Source organism: Halichoeres trimaculatus, unplaced genomic scaffold, assembly GCF_033239565.1.
Source record: "Halichoeres trimaculatus isolate MK-OKI-2021-1 unplaced genomic scaffold, fHalTri1.1 fHalTri1_scaffold_22, whole genome shotgun sequence".
In the NCBI taxonomy this organism is placed as follows: Eukaryota; Metazoa; Chordata; class Actinopteri; order Labriformes; family Labridae; genus Halichoeres; species Halichoeres trimaculatus.
This window is the reverse complement of record NW_027437200.1, coordinates 1555001-1575222: the sequence shown is the minus strand read 5'-3', so window position 1 is coordinate 1575222 and position 20222 is coordinate 1555001. Positions and strand designations below refer to the sequence as shown.

General features: G+C 39.8%; 2 protein-coding genes across 3 annotated transcripts in view; one reads left to right on the top strand and one right to left on the bottom strand.

Annotated features, from left to right (window-relative positions):
- Positions 1–18308, bottom strand: part of exoc6b (exocyst complex component 6B) — a 113074-nt gene extending 94766 nt beyond the window's left edge. The window contains exons 1-6 of the mRNA XM_074699123.1: positions 18108–18308; positions 7758–7923; positions 7621–7668; positions 7454–7544; positions 7081–7126; positions 1515–1719 (exon numbers count right to left, since the gene is read on the bottom strand). Of these exons, the coding sequence (XP_074555224.1) occupies positions 1515–1719; positions 7081–7126; positions 7454–7544; positions 7621–7668; positions 7758–7923; positions 18108–18196 (645 nt within the window). The 5' untranslated portion in view covers positions 18197–18308. The remainder of the gene's footprint in view (positions 1–1514; positions 1720–7080; positions 7127–7453; positions 7545–7620; positions 7669–7757; positions 7924–18107) is intronic.
- A 1452-nt stretch (positions 18309–19760) lies between these two features.
- Positions 19761–20222, top strand: part of tkfc (triokinase/FMN cyclase) — an 8850-nt gene continuing 8388 nt past the window's right edge. Inside the window, exon 1 of one of the 2 annotated variants that reach the window (XM_074699124.1) lies at positions 19761–19844. In XM_074699124.1, the coding sequence (XP_074555225.1) occupies positions 19839–19844 (6 nt within the window). In that variant the 5' untranslated portion in view covers positions 19761–19838. The other variant, XM_074699125.1, reaches the window with a different exon arrangement.

Genomic DNA, 20222 nt, shown 5'->3' with positions numbered 1-20222 from the left:
TAAAAATTAGAGAGGCCTTTTTCATATATTAATACTTCATTCCCACATCCACAGTAAAGTCTCTGCAGAGAACGACCAGGGGTCGCTGGATCAAACTTTCAGTGTGGATTGCTTTAGAAGCCGTACTGATCACAGGATTTACCGTGAAGATTACAGTTTCTTTGCTTGAAATCACAACCAATCGGCTTGTCTGGTTGTAGAAATCACCACAACACTCTGGTTTGACAGGAGTTAACCCCCGTTTTCACCATCCAGCTTACACACCGCCTACCACATGTATCACTACCTGATCAGACGTGTTTGGCCCTGGTACGCACATTACCCACCGAGATGAATCAATGAGGGCCATGGAGTTTGGTTATACAACGCGTGCAGCTGATAACTCTGTTAGAAAAGATCAGACGTGTTTGGTATTCTTGCACACCCTGAGAGGTTAGTCCAGATGCGAATCCAACCAGCAGCCTCTTTCCTACACCACTCCTTACTGGCCTTGTGTTTCCCGCTCTTTCCTCTGTCCCCTCCTCTCTGAACAAAAGCAGAAGGTAACCATAAAAGATCAGACATTCAGGGCACAGGCTGGATGAGTGGAGCACTCATAGTGTTCACTTCTAGTCCAAGGTCCCACGTGTTGCTACCAATCTCTCTTCCGGTTTCCTCTGCAAATAAAGGTGTAAAATTCCAAAACATAACTTTGAAAAGTTAAATCAAAAGATAAGACGAACTGCAGGCAGAGGGTTGGACATGCTGCTGCGTGTAGAAAGAGAAGCTAATATAAGAGTTATGGGATGAAAAACACAATCTCATAGGATGGAGTTATTGTTTTAACATTTCCAATAGACCCTCCTTCCTCATCACCACAGGACCAGCTTCATTTCATGAGAAAACGATCTGGTAACACCTCCAATTAACACCAGCTGATACTGGATGACTCTGATTGGATGGCACGAGCAGAATCTCGCCTCTCCTTCACTGTGATTGGGTAAAAACGTGGCAGCATTTTACCCAAAGGGAAACACTATGGGTTCAAAAACTGAGAAACAGATAAGCATGTGCAGCTTTAGATACAAAAATGATGCTCAAGAGCAGATCTTCACAAAGTTAGCGCCCCGTTCTTTCACTGCCAAGATTTAGTGGTTTTGTTTCAGCATCCTGGGGTTGGACAATCTGTCAAAGTGGCTGTAACTTCTTAGAGGCACTCTCTCTTCAAAGGTTTGGGTTATGTGTGACAGGAAATGATAAACATAGTATTCGAAAAGACTTCTAACATGTTTACTTTTCTGACTGATTTCAGCTTCAAACTTGGTGCAGGGTGTTAAAAAGAAATGTCCAGCAGTCTACAAACCAAAGTTTCTGTGAAGGCAAACCATGGTTTAGGTATTTTCCTTTGGAAACAGTCTCACACTTCTTTTCTCTGCTCTCAGATGCAGGTCGATGTGGGATCTGATTGACTTTAATGTGAGACTCTTCTCCTGCTCTTAAAAGCTCTTACGTATGCGTCTTATATATTCGTGTACCTGTTTCATGGCCGTCTCTCCGATCTTGTCCGAGTGTTTCCGGATGCTCTCCAGGAAGTCTCTCAGCTGGGTCATGGCCGTGTCTCTGATCTGTGTCCTCAGCTTGGGGATGTTTTCCGCCATGATGGAGCAGAAGCGGTACTCACCAGCCCGGGGGAGACACGTCTGCTCCAGCTGCTCCAACGTCCGCAGAGCAGGGTAGTACCTGACACACACACACACACACACACACACACACACACACACATACAAGAGTGTGTTGATTTCCTGCTGACTTTATTGGAAGTTCAGCTTCTTTTTTTGCACGACTATCACATACTCAACTGTCTCATGCATGGCTGAAAGCACATATAGTTCAACACACTGTTACAGCCCAACTAAAAGGTGGCCCTATGGGGCTGACAACAATCCATAAATGATCCATACTAACACATACAAAACACCTTAAACAGGTACAAAAGGGGAATTTATTAAACACTAAACAAACAACATGACAACATCCCCGATGAGAGGACAGCAAGGCAGCAGTCCCCAGCTCAAAAACCTCTCCCTTGCTGCAAGTTGCAGTGAGCTTTTCAAGGCTGAAACCAGGTGAGCCTCGTTGGTAATCAGTGGCCTCACCTGGAACCAAGCAGGAGAGAAAGGGAACACACACAGCCGTAACACCCCCACCCTTAAAACCAATGAATAAATAGTTTCATTAAAATTACAATCAAAAAAACATTTATTCATTGAATTAAAGTGTTTTAAGCATTTATTTTGAAATCTTGACTCAAATAACTCAATATGGTGCTACTTACAGACTGTAGTAAAAAACTACCACTACAAAAATCAAAAACCAAAAATACTTACAGGACTGCTGCTAAAGAAGGTGTTAAAAGATGAATCATTATGGGAAACATAATCAAAAAGGGCCAGCTAAAGATGCTGCAGCTTCAGTAAAAAAAAATGCAGCACCAATCCAAAAAGGTAGCCAAAAAGTGGTTGCCACTCCCACAGACGACAAAACTGGCTACCACCATGAGGTGCACACAAAAACAAAACACAATTATCAAACATCTAACACGGTAACTTACGATGACCAACACCAAAGTGGCGAGCAGTCAAACGACTGGATCAACACACGTAGCCACAACTACCAAGTGGTTGCCGTTAACTGACAGTCACACACACAAGATCCCACACAAAATGACTGCCCTGACCACGACACAAAATGATCACCCAGGAGTCTTAAAGATACACAAGTCACTGCTAAATGCAAAATCAACCTTGCGAGGCAAAGGAAGCCACACCCACCACCACAGATCCCCCAGATCTGTAGGGTGACTTACCAGTCCTAATGAAAGAAAAACTCTACAATTAAGTACGACGAGTAACAGGAAATGTCTTTACCAAAATGGTGAACCACACAACCACACACAAAATGGTTACATTGTAGCCACAACTACACACAAATGTTGCAACTTGCACCCAAGAAGCAACCAAAGTAACCAAACAAAAGTGGAGTGCAGTTACCACCCAAAACAAGACAAACCATAAGTTACAGGATACAAAAGTACTTAAAAGTAGATGCACACAAAGTGACCAAACCAAAGTAGTCTTGACAATCATAGACACCCATTGCTTTACCAAACTTACCTGAGTCACCCTAATCCTGCCTACAAAGATACCTCACCTACCTAGTCTTCAGTGGCTTGCCGAGCCCGAGGCCTCACTGAACTCAGAGTAGGCGGTACTCCAAGCACAAGTGTGCCCCCTCCTCAGGATTACCACCAAAAATAAGAAAGGCAAAATAAAAAAGTGGCAAGTTCTTCACTGCCCGGCGACTAACTAAATAGGGTGCTCAGCAAACAAGGTTTAAATAAAGCAAACAACTAATGAATGTTCTAAGAACAGAAGACTACTTAACCCAAAAGGTCACAAAAAGCAAAACTAAAAAAACAGGCATACCACACCTCATGGACAATCATATCCCGGACGAGCCCCCATTTGTTACAGCCCAACTAAAAGGTGGCCCTATGGGGCTGACAACAATCCATAAATGATCCATACTAACACATACAAAACACCTTAAACAGGTACAAAAGGGGAATTTATTAAACACTAAACAAACAACATGACAACATCCCCGATGAGAGGACAGCAAGGCAGCAGTCCCCAGCTCAAAAACCTCTCCCTTGCTGCAAGTTGCAGTGAGCTTTTCAAGGCTGAAACCAGGTGAGCCTCGTTGGTAATCAGTGGCCTCACCTGGAACCAAGCAGGAGAGAAAGGAACACACACAGCCGTAACAACACGCAGAGGTAAACACACTCAGATACACCTCAGGGATCTTCAGCAATACAATTTCCCCATATCACCCCACTGCACTGCATTTCTCTCACACACACATGCTATCACACACACACAGGTTGTCAATTCAAGAGCAGAGGCTGTTGGCTGACCTCTCGCTGCTCTCTGCAGCACGGCAGCCGCAGGACACAGAGAAGTAGAAAAACACACAAACAAACGACAAATTTATGAGCGAGCAGACTCCTGTCTGCAGGTCAGGCTGAGGGCAGGGACGGGATCCTGTTCATAACCCTCTGACGCCATCTAGTGGCTGACTGTTAGAAAAACACCTCCACTTTAGCTCGAATTTAACCTTTTAACAATTTGATATTTTCTTATCAGAGTGATTCTGTAATTAGGGGTACATTTCAAGTCAGGGGGTATACTTATCAATTTTACTAAATATTAATTTGAAGCAATGACCAATTTTACAGTGGGTCATTTGGGTAATATTTCACTTTCATTTAATACAGAAGTGAACAGGTTCCATCTTTTATTTTGCTAAAAATGCAAATTATGTATTAGAATTCACAGTTTTTGTGCTGTCTGATTTCCAGATGCTCTTCAAATTTAACACTAGAATACATGTTTGTGTTTGTTATTTTCAGTGTTATTTGTTCAAAATAATCATTAAAACATGACAAAGGTGTAAAAATATTTCAATAATTAATTCAGATAAAATTATTCACTTTGTGTGTGTCTGAGAAATCTGTGTCAACCATGTTTCCCATTGAAAAAAACCATGAATTGGCAATGGTTTGCTCCAAAGTCACATGACCCAAATCAGCTGAGGTCCCATCCCTTTTGTTGTGAACCTTGAAGAAAGTGTGTCATGTTTCAGCTCCTCCAGATCAATATTTCATCAGAATGATTGTCTGTACATGGGGCGCATTAACTCTTCATCAACTGTGTTACCAACATTTTCTTCTTACTATGTTATAAAGACTAGTGCTGTCAGGCGATTAAAAAAATTAATCTAATTAATTACAGGATTTGTAATTAATTAATCGTATTAATCGCATTTTAATCTCACATCTGCTTAAGGTCCCAAAATAAAGAATTTGAATTCCAGGACATTAAAATTACATTAAAAACATTTAAAAATAAGGTGGGAATATATACAACACATTTTTAGGTACCCTGAGGCATAAGGAACAAATGAAAAAAGTGTTATGGTTCTATCTTTACAAAATCTACACAGTCCTGCACCTAAGATAAGCTGATTTGATTTTTAAGACGTTTTTTGCTTCTGTTCACATTTTTACTCGATGTTGACTCAATTTTCACTGCAATATGAACTTCTATACTTCTATGAGGTCAGGAGAACCAGGGCTTAAGGCTAAAAACTGTGAGGAACTATGTACAAAACACTTTTTTCAAGTCTTGGATCAAAGATGGAAAAGTGAAGTATTCTCAGTTTAACATGCTCTGAAGTCTGAACACACAAACTGTTGCTCATTGGTGCAGAGCAGCCCCAAGCTGAAACATGACACCAGGAAGATGGAAGGAAATTTTCAAAGAATTCTTTAGATTTAAATACAGGACCTTTTTCGATCATTCAGGGCTTGATTGATGCAGTAAAGAGTGTAAAATTACCTGTTTTTTACAGAATTGAGTTAGCGCAAACGGTTGATTTTCTGTAGATTTTCAAAAAGGACGTGTGAATAAACGAGATGTGGACAGCAGTCCCCTTAAAGGATAATTTTGGTTTATACAGCTTTTACATTGTTTATAGAATGAAGTAGAACAAAATACTCACCCAGAAGGCTTTCCTGATCCAAGCAGTGCTTCGGGAGATATTTACATCCAAAACCGTGCAGCGGACGTCTGTATAATGGGATCCATCGGGGCAGAGACGGCGCCGCTCCTTAAAACGGCATTAATCGTCCAAAAGCTCGTGTTTTTCAACAATATTCCATCATGGTCCACTCCGAGATAGTTCTCTGCAGCAGTCTGTGTCACTCCAGACAGCGCTGTGTGGCTGTACTGACCTCTGAACTGACGAAGACTTTGTTTACGTTTGCCCCTCAAAGAAAGGAGTCAGTGCTCCAGAGAGTACTGCACAGTTTTAGGAGCGGCGCTGTCTCTGCCCCGATGAATCCCATTATACGGACGTCCGCTGCACGGTTTTGGATCTAAATATCTCCCAAAACACTGCTTGGATCAGGAAAGCCTTCTGGGTGAGTATTTTGTTCTACTTCATTCTATAAACAATGTAAAAGCTGTATAAACCAAACTTATCCTTTAACAGCGCTCTCTCCTCCCCCCGGTTCAAAGCATGTTGCTAGATGTGATACATTCAGGGACCGTCGGAAATTTGAAAATCTGACGAGAACACCACTTTTTTCATGTAGGACAAACGGTTTGTAAATGCTAGACATTTGAAAATAAGTGCGTCTTTGAACGCCTCACGGGTTTGGGATCCAGATTAATCTACGTTAATTTTTATGACTCGTTAATTTGTGGTGTAATTAATTAATCTAATTAACGTGTTAAAATGACAGCCCTAATAAAGACCAAACTGTGAAGAAAAGGAGCAGAAATATGAGCTGATGGAGGTCAGGTGGTGCCATGTTTAAGGTCTGCAGTTAGCACAAGGGACAAAAAATGGAGGAAATGTGGACTGTGTAAGCATCACTGAATGTAGAGTTGTAGAGACAGGTTTCTCTCTTCTTGTCCTGTCAGCTGGGTTACTGGGATTTTTCAGCCATAATTATTTAAATTTTGTCTAAACTGATATAAATGATGAGAAACATTTCTAGGGAGCGTAGTCTGACATAGAAATGTCAAAAAATAGTCACAACTTTTGTCCATAAGTTAACAAAATAATGCAGCAGTTTTAATAACTTAAATATGAAAGAATTCAGTGGAGCGTAAGCCTGCCAACTAATGAATTTAGTACATTCCAGGTGTATACTTCGCAAACATATAGAATATAAAGCCAAACAAGCAAAGATTATTTCAGTTTTCGTTTATCTGAAATGTTCCCCTAATTATACAATCACTTCCATAACTTAGGAAAAAAAAAAAAAAAACAGTTTATAACTGACAGACAGCAAACATGCCAATCCGATGTCCCAGTCGTTCCAGTAAAATAAAATGATCAGCACTATCAAAGGCAGCTCTGAAATACAAAAGAACTAAAACTGAGGATTTTCCAGCATCTGAACAATCAGGTTATTAAACCCTTGAGGGGGCTTTCTCTTTGCTATGGTTTTAAAAAGGTTTACATCCATACCTTTTGGCCCTCATCTGCTCCTGTAGTCTGCTGTACATCTCCAGGACTGAGAGAGACAAACAGAAGGATGTTAATAAGATGAGGATAATAAGCTATTTTGATTATGATAATGTGTACAGACTATATCAGGAGCCACATTTTCCCGTAAATTCACACCATGTGAGTTAGAGAGAAACATTTCACCCTCTGCTGGAAAAAAGTGGTAACTCTTCCAGAATTTGAAAAAAAGAAAAAAAAAAGACTTTTTGACAAAGAATCCCAATTTTGATTTTATTGAACAAAAACTCCTGATCCTTGATTTTTATTCCCACCCCTAGGTGTTAAGCTGAGGATAAGAACACGTTTCAGGACTCTGAGGGAGAATAAATCTCACCTGGCAGACAGTGCGTCAGTTTGTCGATGGTGGTGGCGATGTTCCTCTGCTGAACCCGACACTGCTGCAGCTCCTCCATGGAGCCCATGAGCTGCAGAGAGGAGAGAGAGGAGGTGAAGACACAAACAAGACAGGGAGACTTGATGCTCCTTAATCTGTTAACTCACCTCTTTTCCATCATCCTGCAGACGTCGGTTTGTTTCCGTCACCTGACTCTGAGAACAGATAGAGGATTCTTCAGTTTCTGCTTCCAAACCATGAATCTCATTTGTTTGCTCCTCCTCCTCCTCCTCCTGCTGCTCACCTTGAGTTTCTGTGCCTCCCCGCGCACTTTGAGCAGCTCTGTGATGGAGTCCACAAAGCCCTGGAAGTGGTGGTTACACATCTTCTCGATCTCGCGGTCATGGTTCCTGATCCGGGCGTCCAGCTTGTCCATGAAGAGGCCATGCTCCTGACCGTCGTACACCGACCTGCAGAGGATGAGAGAGGAGGTGAGGAAATCATCACCCAGATACAGACTGACATGCAAAGGTTTGTTTTCTCCACGTGTGTGAAGTGTTGTATAAGTCATCCAGCAGCTGATCTGTGCAGTAACATGATGTGTCCATGAGGAGGCCTCGCTGTAGCACCCTGCAGCTGCAACCTGTCTGGAGTTATTCTGAGCATCCACACATTGGTGTTCATGATGTTAAAGGGAAATCCTGTGCATGCTGCTCCTTCATGGTCCTGTTCTCTAACTCTGCAGAGATCAACCAGCGCTTTCTTCGTGTTGCAGAGACGCGAGGCGCAAAGATTTGTTTCTAGTTTCATTCTTCTTGGGACACGTGTTCAATCAATCCTATTGTTTATGGTCTGTTCAGCTTTTATAGCTTTAAGGAGGAGGAAAGACAAACTTCACCTTCAGCGAGGTGAGCGCTGAAAACACCTCAATGGAAGTCTGTGTGTTGACAAAACAGCTATAAATACCGCAAGATACCACTAAGCAACACAGAAAGACATGTTTACATGCGTAAAAAAGCCCCCAGAGTCCAGCTGATCACTGTTCTTCCTGTGTCCTTCTTCCAAACACATACACACCTGTGAGTGTCCTGAACCCTCCACCCTTCCTCCTGTTGACCAGGAAATGCTCGTCTGGCACAATAGAGAGTAGGTCTGACGCCACACACTGCTTTCCTTAAACACACACACACTCACACATACACAAACAGAGGAGGCAACAGGAGTGTGTGTGCAGACATCAAACCAGATATCCAAAAGTCAGAGGATGATACCATGAAACTGGTTTCATTGATAAATGTTTAAAGAACAGGACATAAGGAGTCATCTTGTCAGGTCACAGAGACGTGCTGCCTTACTTTTCACTGCTCCTCTCCTGTGAAAGCTCCAAACAATAGTGTGTTTCCTGACCATGTGTGTGTATGTGTGTATGTGTGTGTTAGCAGCAGAGCCTGGTACTGTCTGACGCAGAGAGGAGAGCACCATACTTCACTTCTGCTCCCACATGTGTCTGTGTTTAACCCTGAACCTGAATAAAGAACCAAAGCTGGATGTTCAGACTGAGCACTTGCAGGTCTTCAAACCTCGACATGTTCATGAGTGGGAGAAATCCCTGAATGTGTCTGTGAACTAATCAAAACACTCAAAGATCAGCACGATAGAGGTTCAGTTCTAGAGACAGACCTATTGTCAGCATTTTGACACATATCTGCACCTGCCTTTTTATAATATGATGGCTGATCAGGGATTAATTTAAAACTGTGCTTTTTGGCTCTGATGACTGTGCCTCTCTGTCTGCAGACAATACTGTGTCAACACCAGGGGTCTGCAACCTTTACTTTCATAGGAGCCATTTTGACTCAGCTCAACTGGATTAAAGTCATAAGGGAGTGACAAAATCTGCTTTATCTGTACAATAAAGAGTTTAAAGTGTATGAAAGTTCTGTACTAAAATCTAGAAAATAAAGATCTACACAGAAAGTTTAAATATATATATATATATATATATATATATATATATATATATATATATATATATATATATATATATAAATATATATATATATTTTTTTTTTTTTTTTTAAACTTTTGAAATCTGACAACAGGTAAAATTTTAAAAATCCAAAAAACCCTGAAATTTCAAAGATTTGCAATTTTTTAACAAACTTTGTAATTCCTAAAATTGCAAAAAGAATTGTAAAATTAAAACAATAAAAAAATCATTTTTACAGAAAGATGAAATAAAAAAAATGAAATTTAAAAAATGTGCAAAAATTTTGAAATTGTAAAATTTGCAGACATTCTCTTCAATATTTGAAATACAATAAATTTGCAAAAATATAATAATATTTGAAAGAATACTTGAATTTGATTACTTATATTGATTAATTTACTTAACACATCTTTTTTGTTGTTTCCCAATGTCTTGCCACATATCAAGCTGGCAGGACAGTAGTTAAATGATTCCAACCACACATAATCCAGATTAGTCTTTTAGTAGATGTAGTTATCTTCCCTGGCTGTAAAACTTGAGGTTAGCCACAGGTGCATGGAAAGTTGGTGGGCTGTTGATGTTGTAGGAGGTGAAGTGGAGCGGTGGCAGGCTTTATTGACAGATGGGAAGAAGATTTAGTTAAAAAAAGATTTAATTTTATTTTGTGTCATTGTCTTAAATCATCAATACCCTCTGAAAGAAAAATAATAATTTATCATTTTAATAATATTTTTCTAAGGCTACAAGAACTGGGGTCTGCAACCTTTACCATCAAAGGAGCCGTTCTGCCTCATCTTATGTGGATTAGAGTCATCCCAGAGCCACAAAACCTACTTTACTGTCACAATAAAGACAATACAGTGTATAAAAGTTTATTCATAGTTAAAATGTACTCAATATTATCTTAACAGGATGGGTTTTTTTTATTTAAGAAATTGTAGCACTACAAAATGAATACTTGAATTGAATAAAATATGTTTTATTTAATTTCAATGTTGTCAACATCTACAGGAAGCCAAAGGAGTCAAAGAGCTGCAGGTTGCAGACCCCTGGGGTACACCATTGTCCCACCCACAGTACCATCTGAGTGGTTACATGCTGAGCCACAACTCCTATTTGTTTGAATTATCAGTTGCTTTTATAAGAAATGCGGCTGACTCCCTGTATTTTCTGTTTTTGTTTGAACTGAAAACAAGGATGTGCGTATGCTGAAACGGAATTTCAGTTGTACTGAAATTTTGGAAAACTTAATTTGCTGTAGGAACTTTGGGTAGTTTTTTTTTTTAAGTTTGAATTTAACTGTACAATTCATGCTGCTAAGCCTGGGAGGCCAATCAGATTGAAGGGGGATCATCTTAAAGAGACAGCAGCTAAAACAAAGGGTTTCAGACAGAGGGAGAAACATGGGTTTCTGAAAACACCAGGGAGAGAAAAATGGAGATTTTAATGAGCTGCAAATCATGTAAAGATACTACGGGGGCACCAGAGGGACAGAATAAAGACTTAAAATAGCACAATACCCCCTCTTTGAAGTCAGAAACAGCAAACCCGTCGCATCAATATTGAAGCTGCAACCATTGCTTCTACGTAATGATGTTCTGATATCACAGTGTGTGATTCTGACGTCATACCCAGCCCCTCAAGACCCTGAGCCCTCGCAGCCAGCCACCCACATGTGTTTGACGCCATCACTGGATGAGCTGCCCTCGTTGCTGTTAGCTTCCTTGTCACAGCAGGTGGGAACCAAAGGGAAGAAACAAACTTTTGTGCATATACTTCAAAATTTCAGCTGCTGACTACATCGCGTTGGCCTTGGCTGCCTGACCAGTGAGGGGGCTCTGTCCCTCAGCTTGCACCTGCACCCACATACAGCTGCAGAAACACTGGCTGAGAGGCTGAAGGCAAAGTGACGTTAAGTTTTTAGTTTTTTTGCTAGTACCCAGATTACTGGGCCCTTTGAGGATCTAGGGCTCCTGGGCAACTGCCCAGTTACCCCAATGGTTAATCTAGTAACTTTGGGCAACTTCAGAGGCAAATTTCCAGGAATATTGCTGAAAATGTTCAAGAAAAGTATAGACAAATTTGTTCCAGGCAGAAAATTTGGAAGAGTCATAGGTCTTCCTATGCAATCATGAGCATAGTAAAAACAACAGCAAATTATTATTTTTATTATTATTATTATTATTATCATCATTAATAATAATAATAATAATAATATTTTTATTATTATTATTTTTATTATTATTATTATTATTATTATTATTATTATTATTATTATTATTATCACTATTATTTTTATTATTATTATTATTACTATTATTACTATTATTATTATTACTATTATTATTATTATTATTATCATTATTATTATGATGATGATAATTGTTATTATTTCCTGGTTGATGGATTCAGGATACTGTTTCTCTTCTGTATATTGTGTCTGTATAATTTTGGCTCCTTTTAACCCTTAAACTAATTTACCCTCCTCACCACACACACACACACACACACACACACACACACACACACACACACACACACACACACACACACACACACACACACACACACACACACACACACACACACACACACACCTTACACAAGACCGCCAGAGCATGATATTCTGCCTTACCAGCCCTAACTGTAACATGTCTTTTTTCTGTACTATTACTTTTAGTATTTCTTCATCACTATTGTGTCACAACCTTTTTTGTAATGTGTTGCACAAAATAAAAAAAAATAAATAAATAAAATATCAAAAAAACAGCAGCAAATGAAAAAAAGGATGAATAGAGCAAGTAAAAACCCTGGAGGTTTAGGTTTTTGAGAACCATTTGAGGAGAAAGAGGGAAAAGATAGCAGCCTGTCGACTCTGGAAACTAAAAGTTTGGACTGAAAGCTCAAGAAAGCTACAGGGTTATGACATCATTGTAAACAGCTGCCTGCTTTGTGTGTGTGTGTGTGTGTGTGTGTGTGTGTGTGTATGTGTGTGTGTGTGTGTGTGTGTGTGTGTGTGTGTGTGTGTGTGTGTGTGTGTGTGTGTGTGTGTGTGTGTGTGTGTGTGTGTGTGTATGTGTGTGTGTGTGTGTGTTAGTGCGTGTGTGAGGATGATTCTGGGCGTGTTGTGTCCAAATCCACATCTGCCTGAAGTCGATCTCACCAAAGTCAAATGAGAACAACTCCTGTGCATAAATTTAGGAGCCAGTGTGTGAGTGTTTGGACTGCCTGATGAGTCAGCAGGGTGTGTGTGTGTCTGTGTGGGCTGTAACAGGCTGGTGGCAGGTTACTCCCTCTGTCCTCAGCAGTGTACGCAGACACTCACACACTCAGGAGAAATTAAAGGGTGTGTGTAATTTCTGGGCACATCTTGAGGGTCCTTCCTGTGAGCATCCGCAGTGGCTCCAGAAAGTAGGGCTGGCTGTGATAGTGCTGGATGTATTCAGCTGCTATGACTTCATGCACTAACTGTAGCCTTAAATCCTGCAGCTGAAAGCCACATAATGAATAAGTCCTCTGTCACTGATGCCCAGCTGCTGTTAAACACAGGGTGGAGTCCACAGAAAGAGTCTGTGCGTCTCTGGGTGCACAACTAGAGACGACTGATTGCAACCAACACCTCAGACTGAACTCAGGCTCACAAACACTGATAAGAAACACCACCGGTTACGACACAATCAGCTATTTCTGAGGCCACAGGCTGCAGCTGCACGATCAGTCAACAATAGGCAGAAAAATAAAAGCACACACAGGCTTCAAACTGACTCCATTCGTCTTTAAAACAAGAACTCCTGCACCAAAGAAAATAAACTGAGCCAAGAAGAGGATGCACCGCCACAAAACACGCTTCTTCCTCTGCTGATATAACTTAAATCTGACACAACATGACCTGACAGCAATGCAGAAGAAGAAGCCAGGGAAAGAACACACACTCACTGAGAGATTGTGGATGAAATGAAACTGCTTTCTCCAATATTTTCTGCTGTTATGTTGACCAAATTGTGCCCAAATCACATTAAAGAGGGGGTATTGTGCTTTTTTTTGTCTTCATTTTGTCCCTCTGGTTCCCCTGAAGTATCTTCACATGATTTATAGCTCATAAAAATCTCTAATTCTCCCTCCCTGGTGTTTTAGAAAACCCTTATTACAGCCTCTGTCTGAAACACTTTGTTTAAGCTGCTGTCTCTTTAAGACAAACTCCCTTTCCCTCTGATTGGCCAGCCTTAAGGAGGAGGAGTCATGGGCAGACCTTGATGTTTGAGGCTCAAACCCTCTAATGTATTATTTCAGAAAGTCTTGTGAAGATCTTGTGCTTTTTTTTTTTAGACACATTCAGGGATTTAATCAACATATGAATATGTAAAGGTTTGAAAATCTGCACATGCTCAGTTTGAAAATCAAGGACTGAGACTTTACATCCATGTTAATAACATGGAAATGCAGAACAACCCCTCTTTAAATACCATTTACTCATGTCCTGAAGTTTCAGAATGGTTAGGATGAGGTGAGCAGGGAGGTCAAGGTATTTGTGTTTAGGAGTGTGTGTTCTTCCTCCAGCAGCAGCAGTGTTTTGTGTGTGTGTGTGTGTGTGTGTGTGCGTGTGTGCGTGTGTGCGTGTGTGCACGTGTGTGTGTGTGTGTGCGTGTGTGCGTGTGTGTGTGTGTGTGTGTGTGTGTGTGTGTGTGTGTGTGTGTGTGTGCGCGTGTGTGTGTGTGCAGGTTGAGGCCAGCAGCAGCATTCCTCTCTGACAGCAGAATAACTCTGATAAGTCTGCCAGCTCCTTCAGGTTTCACACTCTCACCTGAGGAGGAAAAGCAGCGAGGTCTGCACACAGGTTGTGAAATGTCTCTCAAATTCCAAGTTCTGACTTGTGACCTATTCAGTTTGTAATTAGGGATGTCCCGATATTACATTTTCACTTCTGATACAATACAGATACTGCAGCATTGAGTATTGGCTGATACTGATATTAATCCGATACGATATCAGCATTAAACATGCAAACTTTTATTACTTATTTTGTAGTATGTCTGTCATGTTAGAAAAGGCTTCATTAAGTGATATTATTAAAACAAAGAACAGTAGTCAGCAACAGTAGGTATGAGGAAAAACTGACCCATTTATTATTGACCAATGGGTAACAGAAACTGCTTATATCAGATATTTTAGATGCATTCCGATAAGATACCAAATACTTGTTTTTTGCTGATATCGGACCGATATCCGATATCAGTATCGGACTGGGACACCTCTATTTGTAATGTCCCAAAATGAATAGTTTTACGCCTTGATGCAGTAGTGATAAGCTGAGCTACACCAAATGGAGGAAATCCCTGAATCTGTACAGTCAGATCTTCATCAGAGCGTTACAGGGGCCCAAAACACCAAGGTCAGCCTATAGCTGAATGTTTTTCAGAGTAAGACTGAAATCAGTTTGTTTTTTTTTGTTTTAAAAATTAGCAATGACACAAACATAGAGCAGTGTTTTCCCTAAGTTTACAGCCTTAGGGGGCAGTGACATTGTTGGGCAGCGGTCGGGGGGGTCGCATCTTCACAGAGAAGGCGATGTCTGCTTTACGGCAGCTTGTCTGTGTGTGTGTGTGTGTGTGTGTGTGTGTGTGTGTGTGTGTGTGTGTGTGTGTGTGTGTGTGTGTGTGTGTGTGTGTGTGTTTGTGTGTGTGTGTGTGTGAATGCGGGCATGTGTTTGTGTGTCTGTAAACACGGTGGGGCTGAACTAGGGATGGGTACTGAATCAGGTACTTTTATAGGTACCGACCAAATTCTGTCAAAAGTACCGGGTACCGATTCAGGTGAAATCAAAAGGAACCATGTTTAGGTTCCTAAACACATCCTTGTGACTGTGAGGAAGTGGAAGGGTAGGCAATTTTCCATGCTGGACATGAACACAGCATTACAAGGTTATATATTGAAGAGGAAATATGTTAAATTGAAAAAGAAAGTATACTTTATTATCAAAAAATATATATTTCTACCACATAAACACAAAAAACACCAAAAATTAGTACTGTTGAGTACTGGTACTGATTGCCAGGTACCGAGCATCGGTACCGTATCGCTTTAAATGTGAAAGGTACACATCCCTAGGCATAACTTGGCCATGCACAAAACAGCACGAGGAGAAATGCGAACACAACAGTGTACAAATGACACTCTGTCATGTAAGTTAGAGGAATAACATGTGGCTGTTTGGTCAGTTAAATTGGAAAAAAAATGAGAGCAACATCACTTCTGCTGTGATCTGGCGCTATATGGAAAATACAATTAACTCGACTTCCAGGGGGGCAGGTGCCTCTGTTAAGGGGGAGCGGCCGGCCCCCTATACAATGGTAGGGGAAAAACTGTAGATGTATTTTAACCTGTAAATCATGTAAAGAGAGACATAATTAATTAATTGATTAATATGTAAAGAGCACAATACCCCCCTTAAAAGAACCAACACTCGTAATTTGAGATAAAGTCAAATGTAATGGATCTAATAAAGACTCATTAATCCTTAACAGAGTTTAAATGCTCACAGCTAAATCCCTCATCATCTGATATACTTCCCGGAAATCAAAACTCTATTTAGAGCATCCATGTGAGCTAAATTTAGCTAATCATGAGGCTGACAGCAACTTTTACTGAGCCAACATCATTTAACTACAGGACAAACTCAGAGACTGAAAAACACACACAGAGGACAAAACATTAGAAGAACTTGGTTTCTAGTCATGTGCTCGTCTGTGTCGCTCGCCCTGTCCCTGTGCAGCACCCAGGGGGGAATTTGGCACCTGAAGGTGTCACACAAAGTTGTCAAGCCATTTGGTATCTAAGAGGGGCTGTTAGCACTCACTCACTCACACACACACACACACACACACACATACATAAACCTCTGTGTTTGATAACAGGGGCAGTGACTGGTGGGATTAAAAATATCAGAGTACAAGGAGAAAAACTTCCAAAGGACACCTTTGACCAGTGCTGAATCACTCAGTTCCTCTGTTGTGTTTCTGTGTTTCCTCCTCAGACAATCAGCTCATAAAGGGTCTGCACAGGAGAGGAAGAGCCACGATAAATTTAGACCTAATCAAACTATATTTAACGCCACATAACCCAGTGAGATGTTCAGGAATGTCACTTTAAATTCTGCAAAATGAAATGCTCTAGTAAACGCTTTTTCATAGAGAAAATCTGCACCCTGTACTGTGTTATGTTACGTCAATATATCACCAGTGGTTTGCCAATTCACAGCCCTGGTATAGAATGATCCAACCCAATTTTATGCCCTAGAAAAGCAGTGCTTGTAGCCAATCACAGCACGCTTTTTTGAGATGACAGTGTATTTTTTTGGATGAAACAAGGGCCCAGGAGGAAAAGTGAAAGTTAATGTTAAATGTGAGTGTTAATATAAAAAGAAGCCCTCCTCTGTGGTAATATCACTGCCACAGTACTACTGCTGTTCCAGACTTTGATTCTTGGGAGAAAACAGCTGTTTCTGACCCATTTTAGGAGGAAATGCTGCAGGAATGGGATCATATCTGGCACCCACACCAGATTAAAGCCACAAATTCATCCAGTTTCCACTCAAATGTTGTTGTGCGTTGGTTTGCACGTCCAAACACACCACATTCAGAGAGCTGTGTAGTCTCCGTGTGGTGTAATAACACTCAGCCCTGAAGCTCTCATTCATTGTGTACAAACTGAGCTGCAGCTGCACTTGACACTCCTTGATACATATCTCGGCTGTTGCTAACACCTAGCAGGCTAGCTGGAAATAATTAGCCTCCAAATCTTCACGACATATATTTTATTAATCATAAGAATCATAAAAACAACCTATAAAATGGAAAAAGCTTAATAATCAAGCAGAAATAACCCTTGAATCCCAGTGTGAGCTCCAACACCAGTGAGCAGAATGACAATAAGTTAGCCTGCGTTTACGTGTTGACGGATAATCAGAAAACTGAGACTCCAACTGAAGAAACATGCAAGAAAGCTTAACAAAGTGGAAAAAATAACTATGGAAGCTGGACAGAGAAATATGGGGCAACAAACAACCAAATATTTGACACTGAAACACTGTTTCAATAATCTACTCAACTATTTGCCTCTTCAACCAATATCGGTATCACAAAAGAATCTAGCATTTTTTTGTTATTGAAAGTATCTTGATAAACTTTAAAACAATGAAACTTACTACAATTTCTTACTACCGTGTTAATATTGTTCGCACATCACATTATACAGTCCGTTGATAAGCTAAAGTTGGGCGAACGATACAACATCTGGAATTTCCAAGCATAAGCAGAGCACCTGAATGCATCATTAGCGAAGTTAGCTCCTAGCATTAGTTGCTAAAATGCCTACACAGAAGAAGACAGACTGGTGGGATAATTTAACAGCCAAACTTTCAGACTTTTCCAGATATTACTGATTTAATGTACAAGTACTTATATAGCCGCTTTTAATGTAAATTAGTTTGTTTTTTCTATAGTTAGCTGGCTAGCTGTCCGATAATGGACACATGACGGTTAAAGTTTTGAGCAGCTTCCCAGAGGAGTTGCTAACTTGGAGCTAGTCGCAGCTCCCTCCGCTGGGTGACGCCGAGTGTTCAGCGGTTCTTACGGGGATGACAGCAAGCCAGGAACCGGGCACACTCACCGGAGGGTCGGGCCGATACAGTTGGTGTCGGTGCTCTCGATTTCCCGCAGGATACGCTCGTGTTCGGCGGCTGTCTCCACACTCGCCATCCTGCATGTTGCTCCGGACGGTTCCGAGCTGAGCTGAGCCGAGCGGACTGGTCTGGGATCCGTGCGTCATGCAGGAGGAACCACAGGGTGTTGGTTTGATGTGTGTACAAGACAGCACGAGTGAGCGGGGCTTCAGCATGTTGTTTGTGGCATTATATATATATATATATATATATATATATATATATATATATATATATATATATATATATATATATATATATTTATATATATATATATATATATATATATATATATATATATATATATATATATATATATATATATATGTGTGTGTGTGTGTGTGTGTGTGTGTGTGTGTGTGTGTGTGTGTGTGTGTGTGTGTGTATTGTCATTTTTGACCAATAAACCGTCTAAAACTCGAAAACGAATAATTTAATGTCATGATAAAAATTACTAGGGATGTTCCAAGATTATTTGACAGGGGGCTCCCAAGTGGGGCAACAACAAATGATTCTCAGACATTCATAACTTGGGGGGGGGATCTGAAGAAGACTCGCTGTATATTCAAAAGAATTTTTTTTTTTAGCTTGTGAGGGTTTTTTTGTTTTGTTTTGTTTTGTTTTTTTTTGTTTTTGTTTTTTGTTTTTTGTTTTTATTTTATCTTCTTTTTTTATTTATTAAGTTTTCGTTCAATTAAAACTTTCTGTCAAAAAATGGTGACGGATAAAGTATGACAACATACAAATTTCATAAGAAATAAATCGTTTCTTATTCAAAAAGCACTGTCAGAACACGTTATCTTTAGATAAAAGTAAAGATCATTCAGTAACAAGATGCTCCATCCATTTCTCATCTTGTCTGCAGTTTGTTTGTTTTTTGCTTTTGTTTTGCATTTGTTTTTTGTTTTTTTTATATATTTAGAAGAGAATAGAATAGAACAGAATAGAACAGAATAGAATAGAATAGAATAGAATAGAATAGAATTTCTTTATCGATCTCAAACTTGGAAATTGTTGAAAGGTGGTCTATGGGGGTGGGGGGGTAGATAAAGATTCAGCTGTTGTCTTGAACACCACAAATTGTTTTACATTTTTTAAAGTGAAAATATTTCTTGAACTTTATTATTTTTATTATTATTATTATTATTATTATTATTATTATTATTATTATTATTATTTTTATTATTATTATTATTATTATTATTATTATTATTATTATTATTATTATTAATGCTGTTATTGTTGTTATCATTATGAAAAAAAATCTGACGCTTAATTGTTAAACCAGTAATTATTTTGTGCTTTTGAAAATCCAGGTCAGTTTTATCAATACACAGGAACCACAAAAATGGGAGTGTGTGTCCTCTGTTTGTTACCAAACGTATTAGAATGCAACACCTCCTCTCAGTTGTCAAAGTAAAACTTATAACCAAGCTGTAGTGGTGATATTGGGACCAGTATTTTACCCCCTCATTGGATCCACATTTTGTAAGCATTTTACGATAGGTAGAGCAGTTTTCAACCCTTCCTTAAGGAGGGAAGTACGCATTTACAAAATTAAGTAAACGGCTTTCTTTTATTTTGAAGGCGTATTTACATCACGTCTAGCTGTAATCCAGGCTGTTTTGATTCTGATATAAGCTGCTCTCGGAAGCAAAAAGAAGCAAGAAAAAGTCTAAATGGAGGTGAAACTTTTGTTTTATTTTGCTGTTAACTTAATGACAAGTGATGCGCTTATAATTGTGTCTGTCTGACCGTGGATTTGGCGGACATGAAGAGTGACAGGAGCGTTTTTCCAGCATTGATGAGCTAGCGGTGAAGTGCACTTGCTGCTCCAAAGGATCAGAGTCCATTGTAAAGCAATGTAGTCGAGATAGTGCTGTAAGAGCAGTTTTATGTTGTGTTGTTGTAACAGATTAAAGTTAACTTTGCAGCCTTATGTAAATTCAAGTTTTACTGCAGAGTCTGTCTTCTCTTTTGTGCGGCACTGGTCATTTCAGCAGGACATTTCTGGTTTATTTTGCTCACATTTTATGAGTTAATCACTACTTTGTGTGTTTTTC